The 18,193-nt window shown below is 40.9% G+C and overlaps 1 protein-coding gene across 11 annotated transcripts in view; it reads right to left on the bottom strand.

The window, feature by feature from the left end:
• CACNB2 (calcium voltage-gated channel auxiliary subunit beta 2) overlaps positions 1-18,193 on the bottom strand; it is a 1,902,347-nt gene that overhangs the window by 171,757 nt on the left and 1,712,397 nt on the right. For 6 of the 11 annotated variants that reach the window (XM_044064636.1, XM_044064629.1, XM_044064630.1 and 3 more), the window contains exon 10: positions 6,676-6,684. The exons of the other annotated variants lie outside the window; for them this stretch is intronic. In XM_044064636.1, the coding sequence (XP_043920571.1) occupies positions 6,676-6,684 (9 nt within the window). The remainder of the gene's footprint in view (positions 1-6,675; positions 6,685-18,193) is intronic. 11 annotated transcript variants of the gene reach the window in all.

Below are 18,193 nucleotides of genomic sequence, written 5' to 3'. Positions count from 1 at the left end.
CCCAAAGGATCTGTCTTGGGGCCTCTACTGTTTGAGCTATACTTTTCTGAGGTGCAAGCCAAAACCAGTGGTCTGTGGCTGACCAAGTTTGCAGAAGACTGCAAGCTGGGCACTGTCACAAATTCCCCTAGTGATGTGAACATCCTCCAAGAGCGCCTTAACCAAACTAATGACTGGTGCCAGAAGCATGGCCTCAAACTGAATGCCAAGAAATGCATCATTATCCCCTTTGGGGAAAATGGTGTCCTCACTAATTATCACATTAATAACAATGTACTAAGTATGCAATAGTTCATGAGGGACATGGGCATCCAGGTTGATAGGAATTTGACTTTTCAGCACCATGATTCCCCCTCGTTGAACTGAAGGCTTTCTACATGGCCCACCTCATAAGTAAGGATATTTCATCCAGGAACAAGAAGGTCATAATATCCTTGTACTCCTCCCTTATCAGATCCATTATTGAGTACAATGCCCCCTTCAGCATGTACCTTGCCAAACACATGCAGCAGCTGGAGAGACCACAGAGGTTCCTGACCAGGAAAATCCAAGGTCTCAAACACCTAACCTATACGGATAGGCTAAAAGCCCTGTCCATCTACTCAGTCTCGTACAGACTTTTCAGAGGTGACCTGTGTCTGGCATACAAGGCCGTCTCTGACTCAGCCTTGATGGAGAGGCTAAAAGCCCTGTCCTTCTACTCAGTGTCGTACAGACTTTTCAGAGGTGACCTGTGTCTGGTATACAAGGCCGTCTCAGACTCAGCCTTGAAGGAGTCGTTGCATATCTGTAAGTCAAACACCACTCGTGCAACTCGCATGTAAGGTCTTAACCTGGCCTGTGATATTAATAGAACTTGATGGTGGGATAGATTTGTGTCCCAATGACTCCCCCATCTGTGGAAAAGACTTCTCCTTGTCAAGCAGAGTACCTCACTAGCCTTCTTTAAGAGGAACCTAGACGACTGGATGGGAAACAGAAAATAGACCCCTGGGATCCCACCTGTGTCCCTGCTGGACTGGGAAAACAGGTGCTGACTTTGTGGGAACATGGGTGAAATTCTTGTCTAGGCTTATAAGGGCTTCCGGGCCAATAGCCTAGTACTGTCCTATGAACCTATGAAACTGGAGAAAAGACTGGCCTGTTAAGCACCTTTCTGATGTCACAAAAAAGCTCTTCCTTAGTGGCAGGCACTGGTCTTGTGCTTAACAGCACACAACGGCCTCAGCAGAACAGCATCAGAAAGCCATTTGGGTAACATAAATGCTTCATTTGGACTTTTTTTAAAGTGTAGATGAAGTGCTTATTAGTTTCCCAGTGCTTATCTAGTGTGGTCATTTTTTTTTTTTTTTTGTGTAGCAGTGATTACTGAATTACAGCCTTTTAAGATGCATAATACTGCATTTTTTTCTAAGTTTTGTAGTACATGGGAGCAGGTACAGCTCTATGCACTACAAAAAATTATCATCTGGTCATTCCGATCATGACTTAGGAGGAAATATGTTCTCAACATCAAGATTCACCTCTCAAGCTTTGCTCTGGAGGTGAATTTCTTGGCATTCATGTCTCAAACACACAACACCCTGGTTAAGATTGCAGACCTGATCATAATCCTCTGTATACAGCACATTGGCTAAACTGTTTTTTTTTTAATGTTGTGGTTGTATTTTGTGTAGAACATTTTAACACATTAGACAGTCTCTTGAACATGGTACAAAGTACTGGGAGAAGGGTTTACCCATTGGGAATTCATGCGCTCATGGATGTTATCCAAAATTTCAAAATTATTTAAATTTGCTCACACAAAAAAGAAAGACCTGAAGTGGTGTCATTTCGACTAGCTGCAAGGCTGGGTAGTACACGTCATGGCTATACCCTAGAAGCAAGTACTAGTATTAAACCTTCTGCTGCACACAGGTGGCTTACATTTTGCATTTAGTCTGTCAGATCTGTTACTAGGTTAAGTGCAGCTGTTGAATCACACATTGTTTTATATACTTAAATGTGCTTAACATACTGCAGTTGTACTACAAAGTCTTATTATTTATTTTTAAATTATTACCAGAATGTGTTCTCAAATGATAATAGGCTGGATATGTGTAAAGAAATACAGTTTAATAATTTTTTTTACCTGTACTTTGCGGAGGGAGACAGTCAATGTATACTGTGTAGGCCTGAATTCAGTTTCTGGATGTAGTACACAGGAAAGCGGCAAACTGTGGATTAGAAGATTTTTAGAAACATGTGGACCTGAGAGAATGCACTGTCATTACTTGATATGGTCCACCTGTTACAATGCTGCATTTATGCATTCCTTTAAAAGAACAGCTCTAGCCACTAGAGTTTGCCTAATAAGTGTATCATAGTTATTACAATTTGCCTATTTTGTCACTGTGTATAACATGCAATCTTACTGGATGTGATCCAGATGATACAACGTGTCTATTTTGCAGACATATCTGACAGTGTTGCAGGTAGCTATTAGTGTTAGACTCTTGGAGATGTGGATCTCAGTGTGAAGGCTGCCAGCTAGAATTTTGTAAATAATTCTATGTCATTGTAAATATTAATATGATCCATAGGCTTGTCTCCAAATGTAAGTAACCTGTATGTTATGTGCTGATCTTCAAAAATGTAACCACAGTGCACCCTGCTGGAAAAGAGCAGATATGTATATGGACTATATGCCTGAGCAAATGTATGTTTTCATAGTAGAAACTGGGACATACAGAGTTAACTTGTAAACTCTGAGAAAATAAGTAAAGAGTTTTACGATTGTGTTTACCACAGCTAGAAGACAGAATGTCTACAGCAAGAGTTTCTTTCTATTGTCTTAAGACAGAAATAATTACTAGGTTTAAAATGCAAAAGTGTTAATTGTTTTATGACTTCCAGTTTCAGACAAGCTTCTAAGAGATAAGTCTCAGCTTTTCATAGAGACATACTACATTCTATTAGTATCAGTTTAGCCTGGGAACTAGAGGCAAGTGTCAAATAGTGATGTCATCTAGCTAATCCAGCTGTAATGTGTATTATTAATTTAAGAACTATCGCAGAGAGAAAGTCTGTGCATTTTGTACTTGTCTCTGGACATGTAAACATCTCGCCAGCACTTGCCTTGCTCTGTAAGTAAGTTTTAGATCACAGTATCTCTCTCAGAGATAGACAGGAAAATAATAAGATCAGTCTAGATGTTTTCTGTATTTATGTGAGACTGTCCTACAATGTTGTTTTAAAGTATTTCCTGTGATTCTGAACTCTGTCACTGTTTTGGGTTATTGAGTATTGTCGTGTTCTGTTATTATTTATTATTACATATATTTAAACCTTTTAATTGTGGCTGGTTTGTGTAGAGATATTTAAGCTCTGAGAGTACTTGCATATGTATTTGGTGACACTGTATATGCCACTCATAAATAGCCTTAGTCTTGGACACACTTACCATTTGGATAATAATAGCATTACACAGTAAGATTGGGCACCCTTTGGTAAGGGGCTTAATAGTAGCTGATATGTAGTGGCTGGTGGCAGTGATAACTACCTTATAGTCTGAGTAGAAGGGGGCATAGCTAGTAAACCTGTGCCAGCCTTCCCCAGGAGTGTCTCTGTGTTTGTATATAGGTTCATAAATATATAAATATAGATATAAATCAAATCTCAAAGTATGTGTGTGCGTCAGCTACTTAGGCAGGGACAGAAAGTACTGGTTGGACAGAGAGGGTGCTGGAGGTTTTGGCTTGACCACTCAGCTGAGATCTTAACCCTATAGCTGTGCCAGTGGGGAGTCTTACTGGGGATCGGGAGAAACCAGCCCCAGACTAACTGTGATCTCTCTGTGATTTTAAGGGAAATTGTACTTTACTGTGTGTGTACTTGTCATCCTCCCAATGTGCATGTTCCTCACTGGTGTTAGTGGTGAGGACTGAGGCTCCTTGATCACTGGGCCAGTGCAGGGGTGCTACACTCAGTATAGTGCTTGCTGCCTATGGGGTTCATGCAGATAGTATATATGGGTAGGGAACCTGTACTGTTTTCTGCAGCTACACAGTATTTCAAAACAGTTTTCTGCAGTAACACAGTATTTCAAAACATTTTCTACATCTGTAGGTTTTTCAGTGATAAAATGGAAGTGTTCAAGGAAACAAAGCCCCATGCTGTATATAATACTGTTGGTGCATGGTAATGTCTGTTAATGTATATGTGTGGTGGGTAGTATGCATGTGGCCAGTGTATCTGAGTTGTGTACACTAAGTGCACTGGAGTTTTGGCTATATTGCGCTTTGCTATTAGAAATGGCAATCTTGTAAACAATGGATATGGAAAATCTGTTTTGCAGAGCAGATGCCCATTTATGTTTAGATTACTTTCTTATTTCTTATTATAAGATAGTGTAATAGTCTCTCTATGGGCTGCCCGAGTGGCTTTGGTATTGACTAAAGCCCATGGAAGGGGCTGTTTTTGTGCCTCACTTACTTTGGTATCTTTAGGCCTTGGGTGTCTTTCCAAGTCTGACTGGTTGACTTCTAAGAAAAAAACAGGTATAAGGAGAAGTGTTCAGAAGAGAAGCTAGGAGCATGGAGGACTTGGATAATGCCATAGAGGATCAGGACCAGGCTTATGCTTGGTAACCATTTCAAATGTTGGGACCCACTAGCATGAGTCCTGCAATGCAGAGGCCCAATCTCTGAAAGACTGATCTTACATACACTATGACCAAGATACCACTTTTCAGAATATTCCCTTTTCTCCTAGGTAAGGCAGTTGTATATATAAGTTTGGAGAGTGTGGGGGCTTGCCCTCCACATGGGGGTGCAGAAGGGGCTTGGCTCCTTGCAAAAAGAAGTTTAAAGGAGAAGAGCGATTTTCGAATTTTGCTCCTCCTGGGTTACTGAGCTTTGTTCAGCTTTTCAGCACTTTGCATTTCAAGTCCGGACATTTCAGTAGGGAGCCCTTGTGCCTTCTTTAGGGCTAAGTAGTCCTAGAAAGATTGAATGGAATGATCATCTTTAGGATGAACCATACACAGTGGGAACAACCAGCTATGTCATGCCTTTGGCACAGAAAACACAATACCAATGAAAATCTTTGTGGGCAATCTAGACAAGTACTCACCTTCTCAATCTCAGAATCAGATATTTAAACTGCACAATACAACAGCAACAAAAAAATATACAGATAATAAAAAAATTCCCCAAAGAAGTACTCATCTAAGCTCTGGAGTCAGACAGAGACACTGGGCTGACACTGCTAACACAAAGAATGCACTTTCTCATACTAAGGTAAGAAAGAACTGACAATGGTGCTGGCCAATGTCCCTCTTATGCCAACAAAGTCTTGCTGTACAGCTGAAAAGGAGTCAGCTGCAGAGAGGTGGGGGAAGGTGGAAAGGTTTTGAAGTCAGGCTTCCCATTGGCCCTGCAAACAGGAATTTCCACATATATATATTCATCATAAAATTCTCTGTTGCATTAATAACGTGTGGAAATTTCTGCTCGCAGGGTCCAGTGACCATCCTGACTTGTTTTTCTGAGCAGTGCAGATGGTTAAGCAAAGTTTTTCATGTTACATCTTCATGGGTCATTGGGAGGCAGTCCATCTGGACATCTAGATGGTGACTATAAAGATGACCCATTGACTCACCCACAACTGATTCTAGTGGATGCAGCTGGCAAGGGATGTAAGTTGGGTAGCAGAAGAGAAACAGAATTGGAGAGAAAGAAGTACAACACAGTATGTCATTTTCCAAATAAAATGCTATTACCCATAACACAACTACAGTCTGGTTAATCTTGTACTTACTTCAAATGGAAAATGAAAGGTGCAATGGATATAAAATATAATCGATAGATATTTTGATATTAAAGTTTACAGTCTGGTTAATCTTGTACTTACTTCAGCTGGAAAATGAAAGGCGCAATAGATATAAAATATAATCGATAGATATTCTGATTTTAGTAAGCAAACAACTGGTGTCAAAGAAGCATGCATGGTTAAAAATAAAAATGCAGAAATGAACTCTCATCTTGCACAACCTAGTTACAAATTGAATGCATGTGAACTGTGGAAAAATAAAATGCATATTAAATTGAAATTCTGGTTTCATTTATTGTTCTAAAATACTTAAAACCAGTCAGCAAATGTAAAAACTCTAGATCAGCTATCTTCTAAATGATGTAACTACTTCTTCAGTTGAGACTTGCTGCCAGGCTGCTAATGTGAACACTAGAACCCTCTAATTATACAGAAACTGTATATATGTGCGCGCGCATACACACACACACACACACACACACACACATATATATGTATATATACAGAAAGAGAAGAGGAGGCAATGCATGCTTTGTCAGAACTTTGATTTGCATTAAAACAATAGCAACAATTTCTTTTCTTCCAATATTTTTGTTCCTGCTACCTTACCAGTTACAACATGGATAAGGTAATTTAATTATGCCACCTTTATTAAACTGTGAGAAGACAAAATGCATATGAAGCTCAATTTTCAAAACATATCAAAGCATGCATAACAAATCAATGCATGATAAAACGTAGTGCAAACATCATCTTTTTTTTTTAAAACCTGAACTTCTAAAAGAGCTTATGCAGCAGTTCTAAGATTCAAAGACACAAACACAGTGAAAAAAAAAAGTGTGCAAAAGCATGTCATATACATACCCAAAACATCTGGAAATGGAAAGCAATATTGAAGCAAGAGAATGGAAAAAGCCAAAACAGTCAGATTGTCATACAGGGCACGTACACAGAATGTGATAAGAGATTAATGTTAACATTTGCCAAAGCGTTGCTGTATGACAGAAAGTTAGAAAATTCCCAGTGGTAACTGAATACAGACAAAAACTGAGGCTTGATACAGCAGGCAATGCAACAAATTATATACACTACAATGAACAAGGAAGCATTGCATGGCTAGAAACATTTAACTACTTGCAGGTAGGAAGTGTCATATTGCTATACTCTTAGAAATGTCACTTGTTTCATATATTAAGGCTGCAGATGTTGTTCTATAACAAACCACTTTGTCAAAATCTGTGCCTTCGCTTGAAGTACAGTATTTGAAATTAGTATATCAGATAAGGAGGCACAGAGTCCAAAGCCTCCTGAGTACAGGGCTTAGGGTGCTTGCCACTTCACTTAATCTAGAACTCATTTATTTTTTAAGTTTTCATGAAATGGTCCATTAGTGGAGATAGTCTTGATGGATAATACAGAATTCACTTTTTTGTCTGATATCTAAATAGATACATTATTAGCAGCAGAAATGGAGGGCGGCCGCGGTGGTGCAGCGGTTAGCATTGCCACCTCACAGCAAGAGGTTCTCTGGTTTGATCCTCGACTGGGGTGCCTTCTGTGCGGAGTCTGCATGTCATCCCTGTGGTCGCATGGGTTTCCTCCGGGTGCTCTGGTTTCCTCCGACATCCCAAAGACTGTAAGTGGATTGGATACTCTAAATTGGCCCTAGGCACCAGTGCATGCATATGTGTGCCTTCTGTGGAAGGTTGGGCATCGGGCTGGCAACTCAACACCGTAAAACTCCACTGCCAATCATGAGCAGACAGGTGATCCACTGTTGCGACCCCTAACCGGGAAAAGTCGAAAGAAAAAGATTAGCAGCAGAACAGGAATAATTCACATCCTAGCAGCCCAATCACTACATTTTCTGCACCATTCGGGAGCAGTACAGAGCAGCTACTATTTTGAACATACCTTGTGTATTTGGGAATCTCTCTGCTGTTTTTCATGTACTTTTACTTGACTGTAATTAAGCTGCTTTGCAGTATTGCATTAGAGAGTACAGGGTTACCTATGTGAAATACTTTTACCACTTGGCTGACCGCTGTACTGATACTGCACTGGAACTATTTGCTTTATACTTACTGAACTTGAAACTACTCATTCAGATTACATGTATGTCTTACATTTACTGCGCTCACATCCATCTGATTGAGCTACCCATTGTTCATTGTTGTTGCTAGTTAGGTTGAGACCATATTAGCCTACTTGGTAAAGCAGTATGATTTACGTTTACCACTTCTTACTGATTACCTTAATAATCTGACATGTTTCTGCCACTTTTTTGCACTTGTGAATACTACAGTAGTCACAACTCATAATTCTCTTATGCTTTAGACATATGTCATTTTATTGCCTTTTTCTAGTCCAGTCAATTATCCCCCTCTGTATTATACCAAGATTAAGTTATTTATTTATTTTTTTGTTATACACCTTTGCCTAAACCGACCAAGATGAAATCTCAGTCAGCTTTTGCCATCTAAACCGACCAAGATGAAATCTCAGTCAACTTTTGCCATCACCCAGAAAGATGCTGACATATAAAAGACACTATAACTGGCTTTAATATTTGACAATGTAGCTAGTATCATTTTAGGGTGATATCCAGAATGAGTCAACTTGGGATTGATATGGCTGACAAGCCTTTCTGCTTTGACATGGATGATCTGCACCACCCTTACCAAGGCTTATGCATTCGGGCTAAAGCCTTTGCTGCCCCTATAGTGCCTTTTTGTAGGTAGAGTCTATCATGAAGAAGACTGGTAAAATCTAACCACAACGCAATCTCCTTTAGCATTAAAACTGACCTAGAACCTTCATCAAACTCCAAACCTATTAAGAACTTTGCTAAGGACAATTACCTAAAACTTAGTGACAGCTTATTAAACTTCCATATCCCTCAGAACCTGGATGGCACTGAGGCCTACTCTGAGCTATACTGTACAACCACATTCATAGCTACATAGAGGAGGTTGTACCTGTCTGAGTCAAACCTATGATTACTGGAAAAAATAAACCACCCTGGTGGATCCCTAGCATAAAAAAGCTATTCAACAAAAAGAAAAAAGTCCTCTCCAAAGCCAAGAGGGACTAGACAAAACAGTGCAAAAAGACACTCACCAGTCTAAACAAAATAATTAGACAGCTGGTCAAATCTGCCAAAGCAAACTATGAGGCAAAGATAGCCTCCCAGGTGAAAGATAATCATAAGGCTTTTTTAATTATGTTCATAACCTCAGAGGAATTGCAATGTGCTGACTTAATCATGAATGGCAACACTTGCACCCAACCTAAAACTATAGCAAACCTGCTGGCCAACAAGTTCAGTTCAAATTTTTGCATCCCCATCACCTCCTATCACACTCAAAGAAATACCCATAACCCCCCCCCTCCAGTCATTATGAGGGAACAGGTTCTTACTGTTTTCGCTAATGGCAAAACACAGCTTCCATGGGTCCCAACAACATTCCAGGATGCTTCTTAAATAGCATAAAACAGAGTCTATATGGGCCACTACAAACCCTCTTTAACCAAAGCCTCCAGACAGGCTTTGTCTCAGAGGAATGGAGGACTGCAGCAGTCGTCCCTAAGCACAAGGGGGGGTCCATCAACAGTTCCAGGGAACTACAGACCCATAAGCTTGACCAGTCTTATCTGCAAGGCCATGGAGAGAATTATCATGGACCTGATCAATAATGACATAGGAACTCTCCTAACACTAGACCAGACCCAATCTGGCTTTGTCAAAGGGCGATCTTGCCTGCTCAGTCTGGTGGACTTCTTTGAGAAAGTTCCTAGGGCCACAGATGAGAGTAAAATGGTCCACACCGCTTGTCTAGATCTGACCAAAGATCTCGACACAATTCCCCAATCGGGGATCATAAATAAATTTACTGAGTTATACTTAAACCCATACATTGTCAGATGGGTACCCGACTGACTCACTGACAGGACATGTCCGGATAGGCAAATCCACTTCCGATAAGAAGCCTGTTAGTAATGTTGTCCCACAGAGCTCAATGTTGGGAACCTTCATGTTTGACATACACTTCTCTGAAGTGAAAACCAATGTTGGGAGCCTCTGGCTCACCGAGTTTGCCAAAAACTGTAAGCTAGTAGGAATCACTGAATCCCCAAATGATGCTGACATCCTACAAACAAGCCTAAAAATGACAAACTATTGGTGCCAAAAACATTGTCTGAGATTAAATGCTAAAAAATGTGTAATCATAACCTTCGGTAAATAAGATATCCTTGCAAATTATAATATTGATAGCACACCCATAAAATTAGACCCAGTGGTGAGGGACGGAAGAACACAGATAGTAACCTAAATTTTGACCACAAGATAGCTACGATAGTGAGGAAATCCTTTGGTGTGGCTCATCTTAAGCAAAGGCATGGCATCAAGAGCAAAAGACGTCTTAGTGATAATGTACTTGGTCCTCATTATGCTCATAATCGAGTACAATGCTTCCTTCTGCATGTACCTTACCAGGCAGTTACACCAACCGAATGGCACAACAGGTTTCTCACTAAAAAATACGAGTTAAGACACGTCTTATGCAGATCGACTAAAGGCCCTATCCCTTTACTCTGTCTCATATTGTTTACTGAGAGGAGACTTATGCCTGACTTACAAGGCATTCTTTGATCCACACCAGATGAAAATGTTACATATTCACAAGAAAAATTATATGAGGGTTACATGTTCCAGGGACATGAATCTTATTTTTGCCTCTAACAGAACTTGCTAGAGCAAGAGATTAGTATCCCAAAGGTGACCTCATCTATGGAATAAACTTCCCATCTTAGTAAAACAAAGCCCGTCCCCCAATTTCTTCAAAAACTTTGGATAAATTATTGGGGAACTATATATTCACTCTTGGGGTACCACCCTTGTCCCTTTTGGACAGATGCAGTCTGTAAAAATTACTCAATTGTTTTTTATAGCTTGTGTGTTACCTAACTCAAGGTTCCCTTAATTTAACCTGTTAATAGCCTGCATTTAAATTGGAACCTGTGTTCTGAGAGACAGCCTTACAAGACTATCTGCAAATATACAGAGCTGAGTATAGTTTTCTTTATTATAGAGTTTAATTGTTGCTTAGATATCTGTTGTCTCACTGTTCTGAGGGTCTGATCTGCAAATTTACAGAGCTGAGGTTTTTTTTTTGGTTTTATAGTTTATACTATTAGTGGTTGCTCAGATCTCTGCTGAAACTGTCTTCCCACCCCCCACCCCATTTTCTGCCTTGTCTTCAGCTGATATAACTGCTTTTTATAGCTTGTGTGTTACAGAGCTGAGTATATTTTTTTGGTTTTATAGTTTATACTATCAGTGGTTGCTCAAATCTCTGCTGAAACTCTCTTCCCACCCCCACCCCCATTTTCTGCCTTGTCTTCAGCTGATATAACTGTTTTTTATAGCTTGTGTGTTACCTAACTCAAAATTCCCTTAATTTGACCTGTTAATAACAGCCTGCATTTAAATTGGAACCTGTGTTCTGAGAGACAGCCTTACAAGACTATCTGCAAATATACAGAGCTGAGTATAGTTTTCTTTATTATCTATCTTCCCACCCCCACCCCCATTTTCTGCCTTGTCTTCAGCTGATATAACTGGTTTTTATAGCTTGTGTGTTACCTAACTCAAAATTCCCTTAATTTGACCTGTTAATAACAGCCTGCATTTAAATTGGAACATGTGTTCTGAGAGACAGCCTTACAAGACTATCTGCAAATATACAGAGCTGAGTATAGTTTTCTTTATTATAGAGTTTAATTGTTGCTTAGATATCTGTTGTCTCACTGTTCTGAGAGTCTTATCTGCAAATATACAGAGCTGAGTATATATTTTTTGGTTTTATAGTTTATACTATTAGTGGTTGCTCAAATCTCTGCTGAAACTGTCTTCCCACCCCCCACCCCATTTTCTGCCTTGTCTTCAGCTGATATAACTGCTTTTTATAGCTTGTGTGTTACAGAACTGAGTATATTTTTTTGGTTTTATAGTTTATACTATCAGTGGTTGCTCAAATCTCTGCTGAAACTCTCTTCCCACCCCCACCCCCATTTTCTGCCTTGTCTTCAGCTGATATAACTGTTTTTTATAGCTTGTGTGTTGCCTAACTCAAAATTCCCTTAATTTGACCTGTTAATAACAGCCTGCATTTAAATTGGAACCTGTGTTCTGAGAGACAGCCTTACAAGACTATCTGCAAATATACAGAGCTGAGTATAGTTTTCTTAATTATCTATCTTCCCACCCCCACCCCCATTTTCTGCCTTGTCTTCAGCTGATATAACTGTTTTTTATAGCTTGTGTGTTACCTAACTCAAAATTCTCTTAATTTGACCTGTTAATAACAGCCTGCATTTAAATTGGAACATGTGTTCTGAGAGACAGCCTTACAAGACTATCTGCAAATATACAGAGCTGAGTATAGTTTTCTTTATTATAGAGTTTAATTGTTGCTTAGATATCTGTTGTCTCACTGTTCTGAGAGTCTGATCTGCAAATATACAGAGCTGAGTATATATTTTTTGGTTTTATAGTTTATACTATTAGTGGTTTCTCAAATCTCTGCTGAAACTGTCTTCCCACCCCCCCACCCCATTTTCTGCCTTGTCTTCAGCTGATATAACTGCTTTTTATAGCTTGTGTGTTACAGAGCTGAGTATATTTTTTTGGTTTTATAGTTTATACTATCAGTGGTTGCTCAAATCTCTGCTGAAACTCTCTTCCCACCCCCACCCCCATTTTCTGCCTTGTCATCAGCTGATATAACTGTTTTTTATAGCTTGTGTGTTACCTAACTCAAAATTCCCTTAATTTGACCTGTTAATAACAGCCTGCATTTAAATTGAAACCTGTGTTCTGAGAGACAGCCTTACAAGACTATCTGCAAATATACAGAGCTGAGTATAGTTTTCTTTATTATCTATCTTCCCACCCCCACCCCTATTTTCTGACTTGTCTTCAGCTGATATAACTGGTTTTTATAGCTTGTGTGTTGCCTAACTCAAAATTCCCTTAATTTGACCTGTTAATAACAGCCTGCATTTAAATTGGAACATGTGTTCTGAGAGACAGCCTTACAAGACTATCTGCAAATATACAGAGCTGAGTATAGTTTTCTTTATTATAGAGTTTAATTGTTGCTAAGATATCTGTTGTCTCACTGTTCTGAGAGTCTGATCTGCAAATATACAGAGCTGAGTATATATTTTTTGGTTTTATAGTTTATACTATTAGTGGTTGCTCAAATCTCTGCTGAAACTGTCTTCCCCACCCCCCTCCCTGTTTTTGGTTTGTAGTTTAAATTTGGTGGCTTTTGCAGTGCCCGCCCCACTGTAGATTTGATCTAGGACACTCCCCCAGTCCCATCTCTTTACCGCATTTTACCTAATAAACCCTTTCTGCACTTGCTTTTAGTCCTTTTTAATTTAATTGCATTTTTCAAATTGTGTGTGGTCTAATATTGCTACATACTCAAGTGCGTTAGCTTGCACTGCAAGTGAATTGTTTTTACCACTGTTTTTGCTACTCTTCTGTAAAAAAAAAAAAAAAAAAAACTGTAAGCCTGTTTCCTACCTTTCCTGTAACTAGTGTTCCAGATACAGATTTGATGTATCCAGGACTGTTTGTAAGCTTCTGAGCCCCCCAAGCCTTTCTGTGTTGGAGGGAAGCCTTCTAGCTTATCAGTGGGAGTGGTAAGCATTAGGTAACCTGTCTACCACATAAGGAGTGGTTCTGGCCGAGAATTTGTAATTATTGGCCGTTTGGAAAATCTTCCATCTCTCTCAACTTTCTGATTTGAAAGCCTGCATTTGCACTTGTTTCTGTCCTGTAACTCGTCTAGTGCAGATACAGATTCTTAGTTTTAGCACTTAAATTTGCTTATTCATACTCAGCACTTGTTCAGAACTTGTAAGCACTAAATAAGCTACTAATTACTATAGCACTCAATCTTCCTCATTACCTAAAGGAAAACAGTTTTTGTACTTACTTTTCTCACTGGCGTTGAGAAAAACAGCTCTTGTACTCACTTTCCTCACTTATCTAGAGGAAAATTGTTTTTTATTCAGGCATGTCCAAGGGTCAGCTCCCAGTGCTCTCCCCTGTCTATCTGATGAATCTAGGCATCTTGAGGCAATGTAGAAATTTTCTCATGTACACAGACAACCCTCTCCTCCTACCACCCAACACTACAACCTGTGAGAGATGCACTTATCTAGTCAAACTGGAGGTAAAGCTCTCACCAACCAAGACTGAACCTGACAGTCATGAGAAGAAGGTAAACATTTGCACCACACCACACTCATCACATAGTCTCACTACGTCTACACCACCAAAATCCACACAGAGAAACTCAAAAACATTCACGGAGGCTCTCAATAATAATCTGCCTAAGCAAAAGAGACCTCCAAAGCAGAAACACAAGCAACCTCCATCCCCCAACACAACCCAAATGACACATAGCCCACAGATTCAGTGTGCCACTCAAACACAGCCAGTAAGGCAAAACATACCCAACACACTAGTCATAGGTGACTCTATAGTCAGGCACATTGATGTCCCACTCACCAGGCTAAACAAGGAGAAGGTTACTGTCAGCTACCTGTTGGGTGCCAGGATCCGCCACATAACCCACGCACTGAGGTCACTCCACAACAAGTACAAATATGACTCTGTCATTGTCCATGTTGGTGTGAATGACCTGAGACGTACCTCCCTGGACTACATGAAAAGAGACATGGAAGAGCTCTGCGATCTTGTAGCCCAGGCAGGTATGACCCTAGCCCTGAGTAGCATTCTGCCATTGCCCATAATGATACCGCAGTACAAGGACAAAATGATTGATTTCAACAATTGGCCAAGCTTCTGGTGTCATTCAAAGGGGATCCAGTATCTGTCTGCTTGGGATGACCTGGTCGACAGATCACGATGCTTTGCCACAGATGGCCTGCACCTGTCGTCCCTAGGATTACAGATACTGGCTAAGGCTCTTGCTGCCCCTATAGTGCCTTTTTTAGGCAGGGTTCAAGTAATAAATTCACCACCATAACAGGAACAGGTAAGCAAAAACTGAGGGTAATGCTACTCAATGCTAGAAGTCTAAATTTCAAAATGCACTCACTCGAGGCACTCCTTAAAATGGAGAACATCGATATCTGTGCAGTAACTGAGACCTGGTTCAAGGCTGCAGAGAGCACCCCTGCACTACCAGGCTATAACTCATACCACACTTTTCGGCCATCTAACCTGGACTGAAACACCAAAGGTGGGGGTGTGTCCATATTCATTAAGGATATCCACACCTCCAGGCTAGTTGCTCAGCATAATGCATCCGAGGTTATCCAAGTGCAACTAACTCTTGGCAAAACTGCAATCCAAATTGTAGCTTGCTACAGATCCTCCACCATGCCCCAGGATTCCCACTCCTCTTTTCTTGATGTACTGGAAAATATTAGCGTTCAACCAAACACCCTAATAATGGGCGACTTCAACTACCCCACCATTAACTGGGAAAACTACTCCTTAGTGCAACGCTTTCTGGAATTCATAAACTCCAATGCCCTAGATCAACTTATCCACACCCCCACCAGGGGCAACAATATCCTAGACCTAGTCATTACCACACCTGAAGTCAACTCCTCGTTGGTCCGATCTGACCATAAGCTAATCACCCTTGATATCCACATCCCACCTCCACCCCTCTTTAAGGAAACCACAGTAAGAAATTTCTCCAAAGCCAACTTCATGCTTCTTAAGACAGAAGTAGTGAACTTCATGACACCCATGCAGATGGACAATACAGTTACAACTTTACCCCCCCCCCAAAGGGCCCAGATCTATACAGGAAGAATGCAGAGTCCCTGTAATCACAACTACGCAGGTGAAAGCTGCACTCTCTAAAGCCAAAAACACAGCATCCATGGGCCCGACAACATCCCAGGCTGCATTTTACATGAACTTCAGAATGAACTGGCTCCCCACTTAAGCGCCATGTTCAATAATAGCCTCACATCAGGCTTTGTGCCCACTGAATGGTGCACAGCAACAGTTATCCCACTCCACAAAGGGGGAGCCACCACTGATCCTGGGAACTATAGACCTATTAGCCTGACGAGGCTGGTCTGCAAAGCCATGGAACGTATCATCATGGAACTCTTAAACAAAGACATTGGTAACCTCCAAACTCTGGATCCCACCCAGTTTGGGTTTGTGAAAGGCAGATCATGCCTCCTGAACCTGATCGACTTCTTTGAGGCAGTCACCAAAGCCGTAGATGAGAGTAAAGTGGTTCACACAGCCTATCTTGACCTCGCCAAGGCTTTTGACACCATCCCCCATTCTGGAATTATAGCTAAACTCAATAAACTAGGCATAAATCCCTACATCACAAGATGGGTTGCCAACTGGCTCACTGACAGAACCCACAATGTAAAAGTTGCAGACTCCAAATCTGACCTCAAACCAGTGACAAGTGGAGTACCACAGGGTTCCGTCCTGGGACCACTCCTGTTTGGTATCTACTTCTCTGAAGTACAGGCTAACACAGAAGGCCTCTGGCTAATGAAGTTCACAGATGACTGCAAACTGGGAGCCATAGTCAAGTCCCCAAATGATGTGAACATCCTACATAAGGGCCTCTCTGAGACAGATGCCTGGTGTCAGAGCCATGGCCTCAAGCTCAATGCCAAAAAGTGCAGTGGCTTCCCCTTTGTTAAAAACTCTGTACCCATGAACTACCACATAGGCAGCAATCTACTTAACACCGAATGCGTGATAAGAGACCTTGGGAACCAGGTGGACAGTAGTCTCTCCTTTGATAGTCACATTGCCACAGTAGTCAGGAAGTCCTTCTACGTGGCACACCTCATCATAAAAGGGTTCTCGTCCAGGAAAAAAGAAGTCATCGTTACCCTCTACTCATCACTCATTAGACTATAGAGTACAATGCCCCTTTTGGAATGTACCTCACAAGACATCTGCAGCAGCTGGAAAGGCCACAGAAGTACCTCACAAAGAGGATTACTGGACTCAAACAAATGTCCTACACTGACTGCCTCAAAAAACTCCAGCTTTACTCCGTAGCATATCGCCTACTCAGAGGTGATCTCTGCCTAACATATAAAGCTATGTCAAACCCAGAGCTGTTGGACATGCTACACCTAAAGAAATCCCAATCCCTCCGAGCTACATGCTCTAGGGACCTAAACCTTGTCACCACAATAAACAGGACATGCTGGAAGGATAGATTCCTATCCCAGAGACTTCCCATACTCTGGAACAGGCTACCCATCTATGTCAAGCAAAGTTCTTCATTAGCACTCTTCAAGAAAAATCTTGAGGAGTGGATGGGAAATAGGAAATACACCCCGGGGATCACTTCTGTGTCTCTGCTCATCAGTGGCATAGGAAAATAACTTTCTTGGGTGGTGTAAGCCAGGGAACCTTGTTGGCTAGGCTTGCATAGGCTCTTGGGCCAATAGCCTAGTACCTACCTATGAACCTATGAACTCAGGGTTCCAAAACCCAAAAGCCTACTACCCTGATAATATCCCATCCCATATCTGGGAAATTAAGATATAATATCCTAATGTCATATCCTGTATACTACTGGCTAGGCTTGTAAAGGCTCTTGTGCTGTTAGCCTTGTAATAACCTATGAATGATAAAATTGACTAATTACCACTTCACAGTTAGCTGTAGAACACTCACATGCCTGCAGTAAAAGTAGTACCATACAGGTGGAGTTGTACTACAGTCAAATATGTGTCTGCCTTGAGCAACAGACAAGTATTTTTTTTTTGTAAATTTTCACCTTCATACATAGAGGACAACTCAACAATTTTTTTTTTTTTTTTACGAGAACTGTACTGCATTTGACACTGATGTGCTCCTTCTGCTAACGAGGCAAACACACCTCCTGAACTTTTAGGGAGCCAAATGTCACCCCCCCCATCTCATGTCTGAAGCATCTGTGAACAATTCCTTAGAGGGAAGAGGCAGATGAAAAGGAATCCCTGGATTTAGAGACAACTGCTAAATCCACCAGTGAAGTTTCTGTCTGAGAAGCTCCTAGACAAAAAAAACACTTATCGTGGCAGTCTTTATGGGGAATTTGTTTCCCACACTGGTATTTACCCTTCCTGGATAACATTAACACCATGGAGCACAAACTAGACAAGGAAAAACATAAACCCCAACAGGGCACTTATCTACAACTGCAAAGAAGTCAGCAAACAGGTGTAGGTAGTTACTGGAGAATGAAAATGCGTTCAACTGGCAGAAAATGCATGCAGGTAAACAGACTGATGATGAAAAGACAAGTTCGGACTGGTGGCAAAGACGTTCTGATTTTGGTAGGCC

This window comes from Protopterus annectens, chromosome 3.part0 (assembly GCF_019279795.1).
Source record: "Protopterus annectens isolate FY-2018-M chromosome 3.part0, PAN1.0, whole genome shotgun sequence".
NCBI classification, from domain to species: Eukaryota; Metazoa; Chordata; order Ceratodontiformes; family Protopteridae; genus Protopterus; species Protopterus annectens.
The sequence above is the reverse complement of the archived record's forward strand: the minus strand, read 5'-3'. Positions and strand labels throughout refer to the sequence as shown.